This window comes from Lactuca serriola, chromosome 4 (assembly GCF_051521515.1).
Source record: "Lactuca serriola cultivar US96UC23 chromosome 4, Lser_US96UC23_V15, whole genome shotgun sequence".
Taxonomy (NCBI): domain Eukaryota; kingdom Viridiplantae; phylum Streptophyta; class Magnoliopsida; order Asterales; family Asteraceae; genus Lactuca; species Lactuca serriola.
The window spans coordinates 352,444,815-352,464,664 of NC_136411.1; the positions used below are offsets into that span (position 1 = coordinate 352,444,815).

The 19,850-nt window shown below is 36.9% G+C and overlaps 2 protein-coding genes across 3 annotated transcripts; one reads left to right on the forward strand and one right to left on the reverse strand.

The window, feature by feature from the left end:
- Window positions 1–12,961: 12,961 nt before the first annotated feature.
- LOC145097574 (filament-like plant protein 7) lies at window positions 12,962–16,948 on the forward strand. 2 transcript variants are annotated; one of them, XM_079035156.1, is made up of 6 exons: window positions 12,962–13,145; window positions 13,859–13,996; window positions 14,077–14,221; window positions 14,307–15,873; window positions 15,966–16,026; window positions 16,221–16,948. In XM_079035156.1, exons 2-6 carry the CDS (start codon window positions 13,907–13,909, stop codon window positions 16,638–16,640), a joined length of 2,283 nt encoding a protein of 760 aa, XP_078891282.1. In that variant the 5' UTR covers window positions 12,962–13,145; window positions 13,859–13,906; the 3' UTR covers window positions 16,641–16,948. The 2 variants fall into 2 exon arrangements, with proteins under 2 accessions (XP_078891282.1, XP_078891283.1); XM_079035157.1 differs by having other exon boundaries at window positions 14,083–14,221.
- Window positions 16,949–17,015: 67 nt separating this feature from the next.
- Window positions 17,016–19,658, reverse strand: LOC145097575 (protein IN CHLOROPLAST ATPASE BIOGENESIS, chloroplastic-like). The gene is made up of 11 exons (XM_079035158.1): window positions 19,471–19,658; window positions 18,882–18,965; window positions 18,710–18,784; window positions 18,494–18,536; window positions 18,363–18,420; window positions 18,110–18,268; window positions 17,940–18,002; window positions 17,777–17,871; window positions 17,607–17,688; window positions 17,408–17,518; window positions 17,016–17,324 (listed from the first exon to the last, which is right to left on the reverse strand). Exons 1-11 carry the CDS (start codon window positions 19,580–19,582, stop codon window positions 17,184–17,186), a joined length of 1,023 nt encoding a protein of 340 aa, XP_078891284.1. The 5' UTR covers window positions 19,583–19,658; the 3' UTR covers window positions 17,016–17,183.
- Between the last annotated feature and the right edge of the window lie 192 nt (window positions 19,659–19,850).

Sequence of the window (19,850 nt, forward strand, 5' to 3'; positions counted from 1 at the left end):
TTTATGGATCATAGTTGGGGTGATTGGACTTAGGTTGCCATTTTTGGGACTAAATCTCCTTTTGATGCCTTGTTGTGGTTATACAAGCATCAAGTTTCAAACTTTACGTGACATTCATGCTTGGGGAGGCCAGATCTATGGTTTGGGGAAACAGATTTGACCTCAGGAGGTCAGTAGAGTTTGTGCATGGCATGAACTCGCCAAGTTGTTCTTGAGACTCGGCGAGTAGGGTTAGGGTTTCACGTAAATTGTTCAGTGAGTAGACTTGCCGAGTTGGGGGATGACTCAGTGAGTCAGGAGGGGGTTAGAGGACTGGAGTTCAAGGCTGTACTCGCCGAGTTGTTCTTGAGACTCAGCGAGTTGAGTCGGGGTGGCCCCGCGATTCATGAATGGTATGACTCGTCGAGCATAGGGAGGGACTCAGCGTGTCAAGCGGGACGAAGAGTTAGAGGACATGTGTGAACTCGCCGAGTCACCAGGGTGCACTCGGCGAGTAGGGTCAAAGTGTGACCATTGACTTTTGTTGACTTTTAGGGTTTGGTCATCAATGGAGTCCTTGTGACAAGAGGGGGGTAAAATAGTCTTTTACCCTTCTGAGGGTGCCAATGGCATGTTGAGTCTAGTCTCGAGAGTTATATTTATAAGAGTATTTATTTATGTGAATAGGCGGAGGCTAGGCAATATTTTCCATTGAGTCAGAGATTTACCGAGACGCTTGAGGTGAGTCTTCTCACTATACTTTACCTAGTGTGGTAACAGAGTTATGTGACAAAGTACTATAGAGTTATATGCCAATGTATTCGCATGTTATTTATGTGTTGTGATTTATTGTGATATGTGATATGCATGATTCAGAGTTACAGAGTTGGGACTTTCAGGTCCCTAGACTTAGGGCCAGAGGGCCCACAGAGAGTTGGGGCTAGAGGGCCCCACTGAGAAACATTGACCAGAGGGTCGACAGACTTACAGCCTCGAGTGGCTATTATAGTTAGAGTGGTATTTTGGGGAACTCACTAAGCTTATGCTTACAATGTTACGTGTTATGTGTTTCAGGTACCAGTGATGACTGCGGGAAGGCGCCAACTTGATTCGTACACACACATGGGATTTTATGTATTTTGATCTTGGGAGATATTTTGTGAAACAAAGACATGATACTATGACATTTTATGAATGAATGAGTTTGTAAAAATGTGTTTGAAAATGCGAAAAATTGTTTTAACTTTTGTGAAACAAAGACATGATACTATGACATTTTATGAATGGTAGCTGTTTTTGTACGAAAGTTAGCTAGGGGTAGGTAAGATTCCAAACTCCCACCGAAATCTATCACACAAGCTCTCAACATATCCTCGAGTGTCTGAATGGTGTTCTCGCTCTAGCCATTAGTCTGTGGATGATAAGTAGTGCTAAAGTGAAACTTCATACATAGTTCCTTAAGGAAGTTCTACCTGAAACGATTTAGTAAACCTCACATACCTATCAAATACAATGGAAAATAGGATGCCATGCAAAGTAACAATCTCGTGCACATAAACATCGGCATATTTCTCAGCCGAGGAACTCTCTCGAATAGCTAAGAAGTGGGCACTCTTGATCAAACAGTTCACTATCACCCAAATTGTATCAAACCCCTTGGTCGTCCGAGGTAATTTGGTGATGATATCCATGGAGATTTGCTCCTATTTCCACATGGGAACCTCCCAAGGCTGAAGCTTGCCATGCGGCCTCTGGTGCTCGGTCTTGACCATCCTATAGGTCGAGCACCTCTCGACATACCATGCTATTTTCCTATTCATGCATGGCCACTTGTAACTGAGTTGAAAATCTCGATACATCTTGATGGCTCCAAGGTGAATCGAAAATATAGACTTGTGTGCCTCCTCTAGCACAGTTTGCCTCATCCTACCAGAATTTGGTACCCAAACCCGACCGCACCGGGTCAATAATCCTCAACTGTTGGAAGAAAACCTGTCTATCTCACCCCTAATTCGTTTCTGGTTCCAATTCTCCTTTTTGACTCCCTTGGCCTGAGCCTCCCTAATTAAATCCAACAGTGGCAAATAAATTGAAACTCTCATGCATAAGCTCCCAACAGAAGAATCAGTCGACTTGTGGCTCAAAGCATTACATACCACATTCGCTTTCATGGGTGGTACAAAATATTAGTCATAATTCTGGACCACGTCAAGCCACCTACGATGTCTCATGTTTAGATTTAGCTATTCCATGAGATATCTCAAACTCTTGTGATCTGTGTAAATGGTACACCCGACCCCATATAGATAATGCCGCCAAATCTTAAGAGCAAACATCACTACCCCCAACTCCAAATCATGTGTCGGATATCGAACCTCATGCGGCTTCAACTGCCTAGAAGCATAAGAAATCATTATCCCTCTTTGCATCAGAACTGCCCCTAAACCAGTGATGGACGCATCCTAAGACACGGCAAAATCCTCAACACCCTCATGGAGAGGCAACACTGGGGCCTCATATAACTTTTGTCTCAGTGTCTCAAAAGCAACTTGTTGCTCAGGTCCCCAGCAAAAATCCACTCCCTTCCTCGTCGGACGAGTGAGGGGTACAACAATCTTGGAGAAATCTTAAATGAATCTCAGAAAATACCCGGCTAATCCCAGAAAACTCTTGATATCTCATGGAGACTTTGAAACCTCCCACTGTATCTAGGCCTAAATTTTGGCCGGGTCGACCAGAATCATGTTCTAGTTAACGAGGTGTCCTAAGAACTAGACCTCATGTAACCAAAACTCACACTTTGAGAACTTGACATACAGCCGCTCCCGTCTCAAAAGTCCTAGAAGCTCTCAAATGTGTTCCTTATCTCCTTGGTCTTGGAGTAGAACAGGATATCATCAATGAAAACAATGACTGGTTGATTGAGCATCGGCCTGCTCACTCAATTTATCAAATCCATAAATCCCACTGGCGCATTGGTGAGCCCAAACAACATCACGACGAACTCATAATGATCATAATGAGTCTGAAATGCGGTCTTCTCCATGTCTTCCTCTCTAACCCTCATCTGATGATATCCGGACCTCAAATCAATCTTGGAGAACGAAGATGCACCCTGCAACTGATCGAAAAGGTCATTAATCTACAGAAGTGGATAACGGTTCTTCATTGTTAACTTGTTCAACTCCCGATAATCAATGCACATCCGGTGTGAACCATCAGTTTTCTTAAAAAACAAGATCGGTACTCCCCACAACAAACTGCTCATTCTAATAAATTTTTTACCCAATAGTCATGAAGTTGATAGGAAAACTCCTACATCTCTGGTGGTGCCAATCGGTACAGTGCCTTAGCAATCGGGGCCACACCTTGGACCAAATTGATCCTGAACTTAACTTGCCTCTCAGGAGGCACACCGGGTAATTCCTCTGGAAACACATCTAGGAACTCCCTAACTTCAGGAACATTTGAAACCAAAACCTCCTCTCTGACCTGAGTGTCACCCATATATGCGAGATAACCCATACACCCATGTTGTATATACAATTGTTCCCTGGCTACATAACAAAAAGCTAATCCAACCCTGGTACCCTCTCCATAAATAACAAGTTGTCCCCCACTTGGCATTCGAACCACCACTCACTGTCCCTCATAGTCAATTGTCACACCAAACCTACTCAACCAATCCATCCCTAATAGAATGCATACATCCCCCATGGGAATAGGAATCAGATCAATCGCGTAAGACACCACAAAACTCTCTATAATACAATCCCAATAAACACTCGATGTAGAAACCCCATGCCCACTGGCAATGGACACATGCAACGGGCAATCCAACTCTTCAAGAGTCGTATCAAAACTCCTACTAAAAGACTGAGACACAAAAGACCGACTCGCACCCGAGTCGAAAAGCACCAAAGCAGGCATGGAGTTCACTAAGAAGGTACCTAGCAGAATCATACATATAAGCATACTATAAAATAACTGACAGAATAATAAATGGAAACATACCACTAACGATGTTTGGTGCCTCCCTAGCCTCCTCTGCTATAAGCTAGAAAGAGGGACCCCGAGCCTTTAGGGCTCCGCTTTACCTTAACGTCCATCCGTGATCCGAAGGGTAGAAGTAGTTGGCGCCTGCGTGGGCTTGGTAGAAAGACAGGGATACTAGGATTTACATGGCCCACCTACTCACAATGATAACAAATCCTGCTACTCGGCGTAAGAGCCTATTGGCGGCAATCCTTCACAATGTTTCCCTTCGTGCCGTAATTACGACATGCTGTCAATGACAGAAACATCCCCTAATAAGATCTCTCGTAATTGCCACAAGTGCGACCCCTCTGTCCCCCAGGTCATGTGTCAGCAGGCTTGAGCTGCTTGGTTGCAGGCCGGGACTGAACTGGAACCTGCCGCTTCTTCCCTGTTTCGGTCTCTAACTCAATCTTTTGCCTCCCCACGGCCTCGAAGCTCGGTGAGAGTACTGTAACACTAGGTGGATATATACTATCAAATATTGGTCTTGAGCATGCTCAAGTACCATGTCATTTGAGCTTTCTCAATATCAACAAACTCAGGACAAAACAAAGCCCTCTCAGTAAACATCTTGGTGATCTCCGTCACAGTCTCAATCGTCTATCTCAGATCCAGGTACTACTGAGCCAATGTCTCCTTCTCCACCAGGAGAATATATCTCGTCCAGAACATCTCTGAGAACTGTTCCCAAGTAACAGTAGCCCTTTGCTCAAGGGTATACGAGCCATTCACCAATCCCTACCAATCATTTTCCATTATCGGGTCCTTGGCCCCGTCAAATATTGGAGGGTTCGTGTTGTCGAAGTCCCTATATTGGAATGATTTATCCCCTCAAACCCCCGCAACAAAAGCAATTGTGGTAGCTGCAGCAACATCAGCCTCAGTCAGCACATCATAATGATCGTCAAATAGCTCAATCATGGTGATCTTGATAGACTCAAACAGCTCTAGGATAGAACTCTAGATAGTAGTAGCCACCTCAGTAGCAATTAGCTCTCGAATCTGATCATCATTCACCCCGACTATCCTAGCCACCCGCTCCAGATCCAGAACCAAATCCTCTCATGAACACAATTTTGAAAGTGAACCAATAAATACATCTGGAAATGCCACCATACATACTATACAATCATCACAGAGAGGCTAAACCCTCGGGGTTTATGACTTCCTTGTTAAGCATACGGGTCATGTGCGTCTAGTAGTACGAGCCCATACGACCTTCCCTACCTACCCGTATTTGTCTCAAAGATCATCACAAACTGCCTTGAAAATAAACCCACAACTAAGATACATACATATCATATCCTTACTATCTCGAGAGTGGATAATCATTCCTCAACAGGCCTGTTACATCCACATACTCACTCATGAAACTTCCACCAACCCTATAGCCACTCATGCATGCTAATCATACATAATGTTGGATCCTACATACAGTTAAATACTTGATCCTACCCTAAGCCCAACTAAACAAGGAACAAGAAATAAGGCTAATAAAACATTCCTAGGCTATAGAATCATAGTTATGTACAACCATGATGCACACACTAAGCACCTACAGTAATGATGTCGATTTCATCTAACATACAAGATGTCATCCTAGGCTATCAAGCATCATACATCAGGTAATTCAATCTTGTAATTCCTAAAGATCCTTAGCCTATCACTAGCATAAAATTCTATTATACTCATCAATAACAAATAACAGTGATGGTAACTTGGGGTATACAATTCTATTATACTCATCAGGTAATCATAACATATCTACAAGAATAATAGATCACTACAACATAACAACATCCTACAAACAAGGATATATACTATAGTACAAAGTATAGTGAGAAAAACTCACCTCGCAGGCTATCAGATAACAACACAACTCTCATGAAGCAAAGACGGGTCCTACGAGCCACTCATACAACAATCAGAGGTATATCCTCAATCTACATTCTAAAACCCTCAAGTTGACCAGAAGTTAACTTGGTAAAAAAATTCAACAATCAACGGTCAAAGTCAACAATCACAAACTTTATGGGTTTAACACAAATAAACATCCTATGTGCTCATGCAAACCCTAATGCTTGGATCTAGGCTTCTCTATTGTACATGCAATGAATCCAAGACTTGCAAACCCTAGATCTAGTAGTATGAATTCGAAATATAACATAACAAATCAGATCTAGATGATTACCTTTTGTTGATTGCTTGATTCCTTCTTGATTCTTCTTGTCTTGGAGCTAAGAGTCACAATTGACACTCCTCTAATGGATCACAAACACCAACTAGCAAGAAGGAAACTATGAGAGAGAAGAGAGGATGCTAAAATTGGCCCTAGGGTTTCTCTTGAGATCAAGTGTCCGAAAATTGCATATAGTGGTCTCTATTTATATTGTAGGCTACTAGGGTTTCTACCAAAACCCTAATGGACAACTTAATCACCAAGCAGCCCATGGAACCTTCTGGAATAGGGCCTATGGACGAAATTTTGATGTATCCCCATCATAATTTCGTTCCCCCTTTGATCCATAAGGTTTCCCAACCCTAAATCCAACTATCACACATTTGACATTTTAAGCCCTTTTATTTAATTAATTTCTTTTAGTCACCAAATTAATTTCTAATTAATTTATGACCAATATTAATCAAATAATATGATTTCTCTTTTAATATATTATTATTATAATATATTAATGAACCATAATATCTACTCTCTCTCCATAAATTACCTTGTCAAGTTGTTATGGTGAAGGCAACCCAAAAGGACCATGCACGATCGGGTCAAGTACTTACCAAATATAGTTACAGGCTTAGACACTAACCCAACAAAACTAACTCAACTTGCCACCATGTCATGGACAAGCATCAACCATTTCATGGTAGTCTCACGACAAAAAAGTCGCGAAAACCCCCTTCACCATGACGTGGTGAGAATGTCACCACGTCGTGGGAAGTGTTCCCGGACAACTTAATGGATTAAGAACTTAATCCATTAAGTCACTCACTCATCACTTCCATAAGGCTTCCTTACACCTAATTATCTCATAAAAATCCTTGTTTTATAGACATGCATATCCAATGCATGTATTGAACTCTAGTTAGGTTAAAGATGTAGAAAATAAGGTCAAAACCTCATGCATGGGACCAAAACTCTACAAAACTTCTAATCTTAAACATGAAGCCAAAAAGATACCTTAAGGATCCATAAAGCTACCAGATTTATGGAATCCATCCACTCAAACCACCTTAAATATGAACAAAATTGCATAAAATCTTATATCTAGAAGGATGGCACACAAAGGTAGAAACTTGAGGACTTATAAAAGTCCAAAATGTATGCAAGAAGGTGATGAGGAGATTTTCTTGGTGGATCTAAGCACCAAGAACACCTTATTCTTCTTCAATACCACCAAAAAGCTTCAAGAGGTCAATAATGGAGGCTTTGCTTTAGGTAAAAAAAAGGTGGTGGAGGCTGAGGGTGAGAAAACCTGAAACGACTAAATTATTAGTTCGCCACAAACCACCAAAAAGCTTTCATACCTCTCTTGACGCGCGCTCTGATGGTACCTTTCCATCAGATCTAGGTTCATCTCATAGGGGTAGAAATCTTCATAAGATTTTTGGAGTTCCGGAATCATTGTGGCCATCATGATGCAGGACACCTTGGTGGCATCCTTTTCATGTGCAATGAACTCCGCAAGCTCTTCTGGAGTAGTAGTGGCTTCATTAACAACCTTAAGCTCCCTGTCAAGGACATATTCTTTGTCCTTGTAGCGGGTAATCATCCTGATGTTTCTAATCCACTCATTAAAGTTGGATCCATCAAAGATGACCTTACCACACAAGTTCATTAGGGAAAAGGAGCATGTCGGGTTTGAGCCAGCAGCGTTATTGGAAGACATCTGGAATAAAAGGAAGATAAGTTTCATTAGATTAAAAGTCCTTAATAAGTCACCCAAATGAAATATTAAGGCTAGGATCCAACAAACTATTTATAGGTGGAAGAGGGATGTCGTAATCCACACTATAAAATATTTGAAGGTAGGTAAATGACGATTTGCTGATTTCCACCATAAGACGAAATATTTTATTATTAGGTTTTATTGGTTTTGAAACTCCTAGATCTTTTAAGATACATTGAACTTTTCAATGGCATGTTTGAATCTCGAATGTGCCCTCTCTAGTTTGTGACTGGGATGCCGAGGATCACAAACAAGGTGTGAATAACCATACAAATTGACTTGGTACCCTTAACAATATTACCTAATCGATGTGCCGGTTAACCACACACGCTCCACCGATCTATAATAAAGTCAAGTTACCCTTTGCCACTCTCACTAGTCCATGTTAGTGTGTCGGTTAACCACACACGCTCCACTAACGACTTGGTAAGGTACAAAGTGTAATTTTATGGGCTAGCACCAAATTCACATTTTCCTAAAGTAACTAAGATTGGGAATTTATAATGTATAGTTACTTTATAATTCATTATACTTTTAATGAGAATTTAAAGTCATATCCTATCCGTTCGGCTAACGACCCTCCACCGATCAAGGAAGCGGTGGGTGAGAGTGGACACCCATTAAGTCACCATTTTATAGGCAACAACCTTATACCCCCCTTATAGACCGGCTTCGTGAATGAGGCCTACTAACGGTAAGAACGACATATTCTTATACATATCCATATAATAAAATTATAATAATAGTATAAGTGTTGATTTTTAAACTTTTTAAAAATCTAAGGTTTAATTTGGAATTAAAGTATTAGAGTGTAAGACTTTTCAAATTCCAAAACTTAAGGGCAAGAATTGAAACTATTCCAAGTCTCTTCAATTTGTAACTTATGAGTTTTAATGGTTCATAAAAATGAAGACTCTTCATTTTATGAAACCTCTTTAGTTCTTTAATCATAATTTAAAGAAGTGACTTTTGGTTATCCATAACTTGAGGACAAGTTATGAACATCATCATTACAATTAAGATCATGAATTAAACACACATGGAGGTTACATATAATTCCTATGATCTTCTAAAAACTCATAAGAACACAAATTCATCCCAAGTAATTTCATGAATCATATTAACATATACAATTCTTGAAAATTGATAAAAGTCATGTGAAAATGGGTTAACATAATCATTATCATTTTGAAAAACAGTTTTTATAAGTCCAAAACAGATTGGGATAATGATTTTAATCCATTTCCAGCAACAAAACGCGAAAAGACTGCCCAGCACGCACCTACTCGTCGAGTGCATCATCCTACTCGACGAGTAGGATGAATTTGTACATGGACTCGGCGAGTCCTCCCCATGAACTCGGCGAGTCCAGTCGACAGTGAGCAGAATTTTCGATTTTCAAGCAGTTTTGCATCAAGTATACAGAAAACAATCCTAGGCTCTGATACCACTGATGGGTTTTGAGCATTCTAACACTTCCTAAGTGTACATGCAACCCTAATAACTTTGAATCTATGTTTTCTCTATATACATGCAAATTTCTTTTTCAAGGTTATTTCCTAACTAGCATGGCATGGGGAATAAATAAAATATAAAACTAGTAGAAATACATACCTTGATGTTGCTTGGATTCCTTCAAGACTTTGTGAGCCTAGCACCCCAAACGTTGTGCCTCAAATTCTTCACACAACACCACAAAACTTGGAATAACTTGAGAGAATACTTCTAGCACTCAAAATCGGTTATGCCCTCTCTAGTAACACTAGGTCACGATTTTGCTAGCCAAAGGGTTCCTTTTATAGTGGTGTCACAATTAGGGTTTCATTAAGAAGACCCATAATTGTCACGACTCTTCATTTCTCATGACCCATGGGTTTGTAACTCCCATGGACTATCCATGGAGCTCCAAATGGTTACATCCATAACCCATAAACCATGGATCATTAATCCACCATAAAAGAATTGATGATTGTCATAATCAACCCTATCTATTTGATTAGTCTCACTTTGATCACCAAATTAATACTAGATTAATACTTGATCAATACTAATTAAATAACACTATTATTAATATATTAGAACTTATAATATATTAATAATCATAAGTGCCATATTCTCTCCTTTAGTCTATCCAAGTATTGCAATGTCATGCAACCCAAATGGACCATGCCGGGTCGGATCAAGTACATACCAAATAAAGTTATGGACTTAGACACTATATCCAACAGTTGGCCGCTACCACTTCGTGGCATGGACCTTGCCACGTCGTAGCGTCTACAAGATGTGCGTTCCATTCTTAGCCAGCACTACATCATGGTGCTCCCATCATTACGTCATGGCCACCCCAAACTCCCCCATTTGAAGTCTTTAACTTCCATAAATATAAAAGAAATATTTTCCTAGAACTGGTGTTATAATAAGAATGGTTAAGAATCGGTTATTTTAGTTAAAGTATCTTTTTTGATGATGAGAATAATTAAATTGGCATTCACATAAAACGTTCTTGAAGAATCATAATTCTCATAATAATCATTCATACTGTAATGTTGACACATTTTTTTTAATAATCATGTAAAAAGTAACACAAATAAGAATTTCATAAAGCACACTATATTCTTTGAGAATATGGGCATTCTCACATAATATATGCAAATGCAGTTTTTAATAATGTTAAATGGTTGATAATGATAATGAGTAAGAATTAATAAGAAATAAAAGGAATATATAAGTGACAATGATTTAATTTTTTATATCATGCACCTTTACCCACTAAGTGGAATAAGATATATGCAAAAGAAGTTTGGCTAGAATGAGTATAAAATGAATGAACATATTATAAAAATAACAATTCATAGGTTCTTACATTTTTAGAATTTAGGGTAATATTCTTAAAAGAATAGGACATATTATATATATATATATATATATATATATATAGAGAGAGAGAGAGAGAGAGAGAGAGAGCATATGTAAAGGAGTTGATATTTCCTATAGACACTATCGTCTCTATTTTGATAAGTGAGTTTGATGTGTTGTCACAGGTTTGCAATACATGGAGTATTTTGTGTTGAAAGATGTTGACTTGTAGCATGTCTTAAATAACTCGCTTAATGAGTTATCCGATGAAGATGTTATCTGAGTGTTCTTGTTGTATATGTTACACCTTGGACTTTGTTATAGATACACTAGTCCGTAAGTGCATAACAAATATGTTGCATTGCTCTTAGATTTGAACAATTCAACATGCATCAAGTAATTAACAATCAAATTATGATTTTATATTGTATTTATTTTTTTATAAATTACCAATTTTTTGGCGACACTGATACCCTGAGGGGTGAATAATATGGGATTACATGTATAAACAGTTGTCTCATGTTTTTGATAAAATTAAGGAACATTTGTACCCGAATCGTCCATTTGTACCCGAATCGCCCAAGAACTGGTCAGAGACCTTCGTATATCGTATATGGCTTTATATATGCCTTTAAGGTGAAAATATTGGATTATTTTGCAAATAAATCATAACTATGTTTGCTACCTTTTTGACATTTTGATTTTATAAATTTGGATCGGGGAGATGTTTTTGTATTTTTGAACACTCATACCCCCAGATGAGGTGTGATCCTTCGAACAATTGCATGACTAAGGATTAGACGTTTAGGGTCGGTCGAATGTGTGTGTGCCTGATGTTATTGTGGTATACATATTAGTGTGCCATTTTCTATAACATGCTACAGGGGAATATGATATTATTAACTTTTATTTATTCTTTTGTGTAGAATATTACGATCGAGATCGTACAACCTATTGACCAGGAGTGTGGTGGTTTGTGGCGAACTAATAATTGGTCATGGATAAACACGACTGGTTTACCTTTTGAATGCGTTGCTTTTGAGTATGTTGTAAGCAATTTGTTTTGGTGGTGTAATATAAACAAGTTACAAATGAAGATATTCCTTAAATTTTAAGAAGTTACATATTATTACAAACAATTTGTTCCAGCATCACTATGTATACCTTGGTTTAATCTAGGACATAAAAAAGACATGAATCTGTTTAGCAACTCAAAAGTATAAGATATACAACATAAATCTCAATACCTTATTTCGTTGATTATGTTTTCATTCTAGAATGTACAGATGTCAAATTCTGAATATTCCACCGAACACCATCTATTCTAGAATGACATTTACTATTCTAAGTCCAATATTACGAAGTTGATAGGCATTTTCAAGGTTGTTAAAATCTCGATTTTGATTTTACGATCTTACGATTTTAAGATTCTACAAGTGAAAAACGATCCTGGTTACACTACGATCCCGATTTCACCTCTGTAGTTTTATTATATAGTTGAGCATCAAAACTTTGTATGTTCAACTTGAAATCAAGTGTCACGAGTTGCAACAAATCTTCTAGAGCATCACATTTTATCAACTTCATCTCGAGTTAGACATAATCATTTTGTAATCTTACGCCTTACTTGTACATGATCAAAATGATCTTATTTCTAATTAAGATAATTTATTCTTAATGTTTACGGTTTGTAGCAACAAAAATTATAGATGATGTTTAAGAAGTTAAAGTTGATAACACTATCTTATGGGCAAATTTGAATATAAATACATTTTGATAGGATCTTACGATCACGATCTACAAAACATAAAATAATTTTAAATAAGATCTCGATTTTGATAACTTTTTTGCATTTTGTATATTTAAAAAAGTATATTTTTATTAATACGCTTGGTTAGTTTGGTTAGTTTGCTAGTAGATTCTAACCATAAATGAGGTAAGCACTAAGCAGCATACGCGTAAAGCCGATCTGCATCAGAAGTGGACGACCCGACCCGACCCGACTTCGTCACGTACTTGTCAGATGCACTCGATTCGCAATCTCTCTCACTATAAATAAAATAATAATATATAAATACTTTCTCTATAGATACATATATAAGTATATATATATACCTCTGTGTGTGTGAGAGTGTTATATATCGTACAGTACAGCTTGCAACGCTACATTTACTCTCTCTCTCTCTCTCTAGAAACTAGCTTCAGTTGTGGCTTCTTCTTCTCCATTATTCTCGTCTGCTCACCTTTTATTTTCTTCAGTTAATGCTCCCGTCGGTGTTCTGTTGACCGTCGGTGTCCTGCTGTTGTCCGTCGGTAAGATCGCAACTATCATTTTTAGTTTGTTTGAATGAGATCCACTGATGTGCATGCTCCTCTTTTGATTCGTTTCTTCATACTTTTTCTGAAGTTCAGATTTGAGTTTTAGTTTCATTTTTTTACTGAAAAAATTGATGATTCATGATTCATGAATGTCACAGCGAAAAAGCTTTGTCATAGTAGCTGTGATCATTAATGCCTTTGTTTGATCCCTTCTGCCTCCATCTTTATTATGATTTTACATTGTTAGTTTGATTTAATATATGTGTTTTGTTTCTGTTATTCTTTGTAGTATAGTGTTATTTTTCCTTTTTGGACATTATTTTTGACTGATTTCGTTGAAATTTGATATGTTAGCAACTCGTATTGACTAAATCCTGTAGACTAATTTTTCCCCTTTTTACCTGAATCGCGATTTTTACTATTTGGAAGAAATGAAAAATACTTTGTCGGTGAATCATATTAATTGTAATTTGTCTTATATGAGACTTTAACACAGTAAGTCGGAACAATTACCATGAAACGATCCTTTTTCCTCTTTCAATCCCTAAACCTAATTGGAATTTGTAAACGAGATGAATCATCTATTCATCATTGTTTTCCTCATATTATCAACAATTAGTCTAAGTTTAACGATTAATCAAGATTAAATAATAATGTGCAATTCATTAATCTCTAATAAGTTCACCTTTTTTCTGTTATTGTCACAGGTCCTATGTGACTTAAGTTACCAAACATTAAAAAGGTATTTTCAAGCAATGGAACACAAGTCATGGCTATGGAAGAAAAAGTCGATTGAGAAGACCATGTTTACACCTGATAAGGTCAACAGAGGGAATGAAGATGAGGTACAAGGGTTTGACTTTTTTGTTACAGATCTTTGACTAAATAAATCCATACATGTTTCTAACATCTCTCTTGTTTTTAGTTACAGGGAATTTTAGCTTATGAAGATGAACTTGAAAGAAACTTGAATACTTTAAATGAAAAGCTTTCAAATGCACTTGCTGAGATTAAAACCAAAGATGACATTGCAAAGAAACAAACAAACATCGCACGTGAAGCCATTCAAGGTCTTTTATAATATGTTTTTAAGATGAATTTATGGTTTTTTATGGTGTTCTTGTTTATATTGACCAAAGTTTGACTTTTATACAGGATGGGAGAAAGCAGAAGCAGAAGTTTTAGCGTTAAAACAAGAGCTAGAAAAAGCTACACAACAAACAGCAGAAAGTGAGGAAAGATTATATGGTGTTGATGCAGCTTTAAAAGAGTGTATGCATCAGCTTCGATTCGTTCGTGAAGAACAAGAAAAAAGGATTCATGATGCTGTGATGAAAACATCACGAGAGTACGAAAAATCAAGAATCATTCTAGAGGAAAAGTTATCAGAATCGAATAAAAAACTTTCGAAACTAATTTCCGAAAATACCCATTTGACTAAAGCTCTTTTATCAAAAGAAAAACTCATAGACGAACTACATTCATCAAAGAATCAACTGGATTCTGATCTGAGTTCACTCATGAGTCGACTCGAGTCGACTCAGAGAGACAACACTTCTTTAAGCTATGAAGTCAGAGTCATGGAGAAAGAACTTGAAATCAGAAACGAAGAGAGAGATTTCAATCGAAGAACTGCTGACGTGGCACACAAACAACACTTAGCAAATGTGAAAAAGATTGCACAGCTGGAAACCGAAGCACAAAGACTCCGTGTTCTTGTTAGAAAACGTCTCCCGGGTCCCGCTTCTCTTGCAAAAATGAAGACCGAAGTAGAATTGCTTGGCAAAAAGTCAAACTTTGACCATGATTCAATCACTTCAATTAAACAAATCAACTTTTTAACCGAACAATTATGTTCTTTAGAAGAAGAAAACAAACTTCTTAAAGAATTCATCACCCAAAAAACAAATTTATCAGCCTCTTCTGACATTGATGAAAAGGGAAGCATGGCTGAATCGTGGGCCCCATCTTGCAAAACAGTAGGAGCTTCAGATATCGGATTAATGGATGATTTCATTGAAATGGAAAAGCTAGCAATAGTTTCAGTTGAAAATCAAGAAACCCAATTCGATAAAAAGTCAATTGAAAAACTTATTGAGATGATTGAAGGGATGAGATTATGTGATAAAGCTTCAGAAACATCAACAACAGAAGGATACACAGTTCGTGTTCTTCAATGGAAGACATGTGAGCTTAGTGTTGTTGTTGAATCGTTTGTAAAAACTTGTAATGGTTTGTTGAACAGGAACGTTGACTTTGAGAAATTTGTCAAAGAGTTGACTTTGACTTTGGAATGGATTGTGAACCATTGTTTTTCGCTTCAAGATGTGTCAAGTATGAGGCATGAAATGGATAAAAGATTTGATTGGGGGGATGAGAATCGTGGTGAGTTTGAAGAGGTTAAGAAATTGAAAGATGATTTGGATAATTTGGAACAGAAATTGGAATTGGAAGTTGGGAAGAGTGAGTTGTTGGTTATGAAGGTTAAGGAATCGGAAAAAGTGATTGAAAATTTGGAATTGGAATTGGAATCTTTGAAGGTGTCAAAGGAATTGGATATGAAGGTGAAAGAAGATCTTGATGAACAGTTGATTGAGGCGATTGGTGAGTATAATGAGATTTTTGAAAAATCTATGTCTGTTGAAGGGCAAGAAAGTAATAACACTAGCTGTAATCAAGAACTTGAATCCGAAAATCTTGATCAACATTTCATGCCTGAAAGGTAATTTTTTTTACTAGAAAATAATATATCAAATATAATTTACTTTTGTTTTCCAATTTTACATAACAACGTTTAAAAACGACTAATTTCAGTGTGATAGAACGGGATATACAAACAATTGAGTTGAACGAAGATGAAAAGAGACTTCAAAGTGTAAGTTATCATTCATTTTATAACAAATTAGGACTCAAGGTGATTTCGTGAGTCCTATTTATCAAATCTCCAGAAGAAATGATGATCTGATCTTGTGATCAGATCACAGATCAGATCATCATTTCTTTTGAGGAAACCTCAAATTTCGTGTCGGCAACAATTATAAGTTTATAACACTAAAAAATTGCGTGCAGGAGCGTGAAATAATAGCGGCTTCAGAAAAATTAGCCGAATGCCAAGAAACAATTTTAAACCTCGGGAAACAATTAAAAGCATTAGCTTCACCAACAAATGCATCCGTTCCCGATAAAATTATATGCAACCCGATTTATGAAGCTCCGCCACCACCACCATCACCGCCGCCCCCCGTAACCGCCGCCACGAACCACCACCGGATTTCTCTTCTCGATAAAATGATGGCGGAGGATGCGGCAAAAGCTATCGAAACCACAAAAACAAAATCATCATTTGTAGGTGTAAATGGGATTAATGGAATAAAACATCAAGAAGATGAAGATGCTTTGGTGAATTTTTTGTCAATTGTTCCAAGTAAGAAGAAGAAAAGTGGAGTGTTGAGGAAATTGCTTTGGAGAAGGAAGAAAAGTAACAAGTGAAATGACTTTTTTGTCCTCCTAGTTGACATTTTTGGCATATGGTTTGAATATTATTATACGACACGTATGTAAAAAAAAATTATAATAACAGTAGATTATGTCAAATCGAATGTAATTAGGAGGATATACTTTAGTTGTGTGGTGGGTTGGGATTTGGGAATAATGTGATTTGGCTTTTGGTTGGAATCCCTAAAAGATATAGAAAGAAGAGAGATGGATTTTTGTTGTAATGTGATGTGTGTATATATAACTGTAACCTAAAGAAATGGGATTTGCTTTTGAATGAAGATCTAAAGCTTTTACATAAATTAATGGTTTCTACATTTTAAAATACATAATTGTTACTTTGATAAAGGTGGAAACAAACAAGCAATGTATCTAATGATATTCTTATATTGAGAAATAAAATGTGCATCATTACTCCAAATAAATATAAAGATCTCTCAACCATGACTATCATTATGTATATTCCTCAAAAAAAAAAGTTCAACAAGGTTTACAACATGACTCTACATTCTAAATATAGAAAGTCGAATTTGATTATTAATTTCTATATTTGATAAATGTTGCAATTTCTGGGAGGCCACCTTCCTTATAACATTCAGCAATCCGTTCCATTTGTTGGTCCCACGTGCCCTCAATCGATGCCAAATCCAGAAGAAAAGCAGCTTCATCTAACGAAATCTACACTTACAATTTTCTCAAAATTCAATTTACTCAAAAGGGTATTTTAGACATTTCATTTTTTTATAACAGGGTTTTGTTACCTGGGCAGCATCTTTGCCTTTCATTAAATCTTCTTGTTTCCCTTCCTCTGACACCTTTTCTTTTATAAATTCAATTTGTTCATCATCCCATTCCGCCATGTCAGCAACTTCCTATATATTAAATTAACAAAATAACAAAAATTTCAATTATATATATTGTTATATTTACAAAAAACAAAAAAAATTCTTTCAACCAAACCTGATAGGGACAACCTAAAGTCCACCATGGCGACTTTAATGCACCTCTTGCAGCATCTTTGGCTTCTATTTTACGTCCAACCCTAAATATTCCAAAAATAACACAAGAAATTTGTAGGGAAATTTTTCATATAAAACAAAATCAAAAATTATTATAAAATTTTCTCATACTTGAGCAAAATCTCAGCATTAAAAACAAAAGGGCGTCCAAATCCAGGAAAATGCTCCTTTTTGGTGTAGAATTCTCCAGTCACCATTGCTGAAACCTTTTACCAATGGCAAAATAGTCAATTTGGATATATAGTTACAGACAAGGGCAAAAAGGGTATCTTACATGATCTCCTTTCTTGAAATGATCCATCACTTTACGTTCCAGGATGTCTGGAAAAAGGCCAACCTGTCGATAGATTAAGGATCTGTTTTAATTGGATGGAATGGAATGAGCCATTCCATTCCTTTCCTGATTCCATCATACCAAAAACTATTGTCTCATAGTAAGAGTACCTTCTGAAGAAGGTACACATCCAAATTTGGATTGCGTGATTTACCAAAATCGCCCTTTGTGTAGAGTTTTTCACCAACTTCACCTGAAGCATGAAACAGTTCATTGATGCCTCCATTAGCATCCTCTTCAACTAATAGTCTGTGAATATATTGGTCTACCTGAAATTAATCATGTCAAATAATCTATCTTTAAATTAAGAACTTGACTATGTCTTACCAACTTATAATAAAAGGGCATTTTGGGAAAACTCACATTCTTGGCCAAAAGCCAGACTCCATAACTACGGACCTCCACCACTGGCATCTCCATTCTGTATGTAAGAAGCTCAATTACATGAAGAAAACAATCCCCACAACGAGGGGTAAAATTGTAAAATTCCTTACCCAGGTGGAGCAGTTGGCCATCTCAATAATGCTGTTACAGAACCTAGAAATTGAAAAAAAGAAAAAAAAAAAAATATATATATATATATATATATATATATATATATATATATATATATATATATATATATATATATATATATATATATATATATTAGTTTTATGAGATTTCACTTTTTTAAGTGTTTAGATTTGATACAAATACAAAATACAAACCTAGGCTGTTTTTTGATAGAGGGATTGCTAGGGGAATCATCCCATGTTTCATAGCAGGGGAGATTATAGATTCACCTGTCATAAAGCAATGAAAATGGCAGGATTTTAAGGTTTCTGATAAGTGATTGAATTCAGATATGATGATTCATGATTCCAAAGGTTTTACTTTTACCTCTCACCTGAAGCATCTTTAGAAGGTGATGCAGGTGTTCAGGAGGTTGAGCTACAGCAATGTCCTTTATAAACGAAACATGGTCTGCACATTTGAATTGGGATAAAAATTATGATCAAAGAAGTCTTCCCAATTTGCCATTTTATTCACAAGAAAACATTATGAACCATAGATTTGATAACTAGATACGAATCAATTATATACTTGGATGAAAAAGACAATTAATGATCAGAATCTGAGTCTGATCAATATATATCAAATAACTACATAAACCACATGAATGGAAGAATCATTCCTCTTGTTAACTATCATATCAAATATCACTACTTCTATTGAGGAAATTTGTATTGGAAAATCTCCATTCGCAAACAGTAACGAGTATGGCGAAACAAAATGCAAATTCCAAACTTCCAACCCACAAATCGCCAACAATGACAAGTATGATAAATTAAACTAACAAACTCCGTTATCGATCGTAAAAGCTTCGGAAACGCTGATAGAAACGATAACTATAGCTCCGATGTGCACATTATCAGGAAAATGATTCATAGATGGTTTGAGCTTAGAGTAAGAGCAGGAATCACCATACCAGAAGAAGAAGAGTAGCATCGAAATGTGGCACTGCGGCGGCGACTGAGAAATAGCGTAGGCAGAGCAGCGGCGCGTGGAGCTCCAAACACCAATCCACCGCCGGCTTTCATTATTCTCCTCCGGATTTAAAAGTTGAACCAAAATTCACAACCAAGTGTTCGTTTTTCTGTCGTCGCGGCTGTGGATAAAAGATGCATAGATATGTAATGAACCGGTTAATAAAATCAAGTTGGGCTTAATCCCAATTTCAAGGCCCATGAATCATTAGTGTTTAATTAATATTCTAATCCAGAGTTCAATTAAAAAAGGAAATTGATGGAATTGAAAAAAAAAAAAAAAAAAAAAAAAAAGTAAGTAATTTGCGTTTCCGAAAAATAA

Excerpts from the sequence above, each read along its gene's own strand:
- LOC145097575 (XM_079035158.1), bottom strand. The coding sequence starts at position 19,582 with ATGAAAGCCGGCGGTGGATTGGTGTTTGGAGCTCCACGCGCCGCTGCT. Across the intron at positions 18,785-18,881 it reads AAAGATGCTTCAGGTGAGAG|GTGAATCTATAATCTCCCCT; the intron begins GTAAAAGTAAAA and ends GCTTTATGACAG. Across the intron at positions 18,537-18,709 it reads TCTATCAAAAAACAGCCTAG|GTTCTGTAACAGCATTATTG; the intron begins GTTTGTATTTTG and ends TTCAATTTCTAG.
- LOC145097574 (XM_079035156.1), top strand. The coding sequence starts at position 13,907 with ATGGAACACAAGTCATGGCTATGGAAGAAAAAGTCGATTGAGAAGACC. Across the intron at positions 15,874-15,965 it reads CAACATTTCATGCCTGAAAG|TGTGATAGAACGGGATATAC; the intron begins GTAATTTTTTTT and ends GACTAATTTCAG. Across the intron at positions 16,027-16,220 it reads ATGAAAAGAGACTTCAAAGT|GAGCGTGAAATAATAGCGGC; the intron begins GTAAGTTATCAT and ends AATTGCGTGCAG.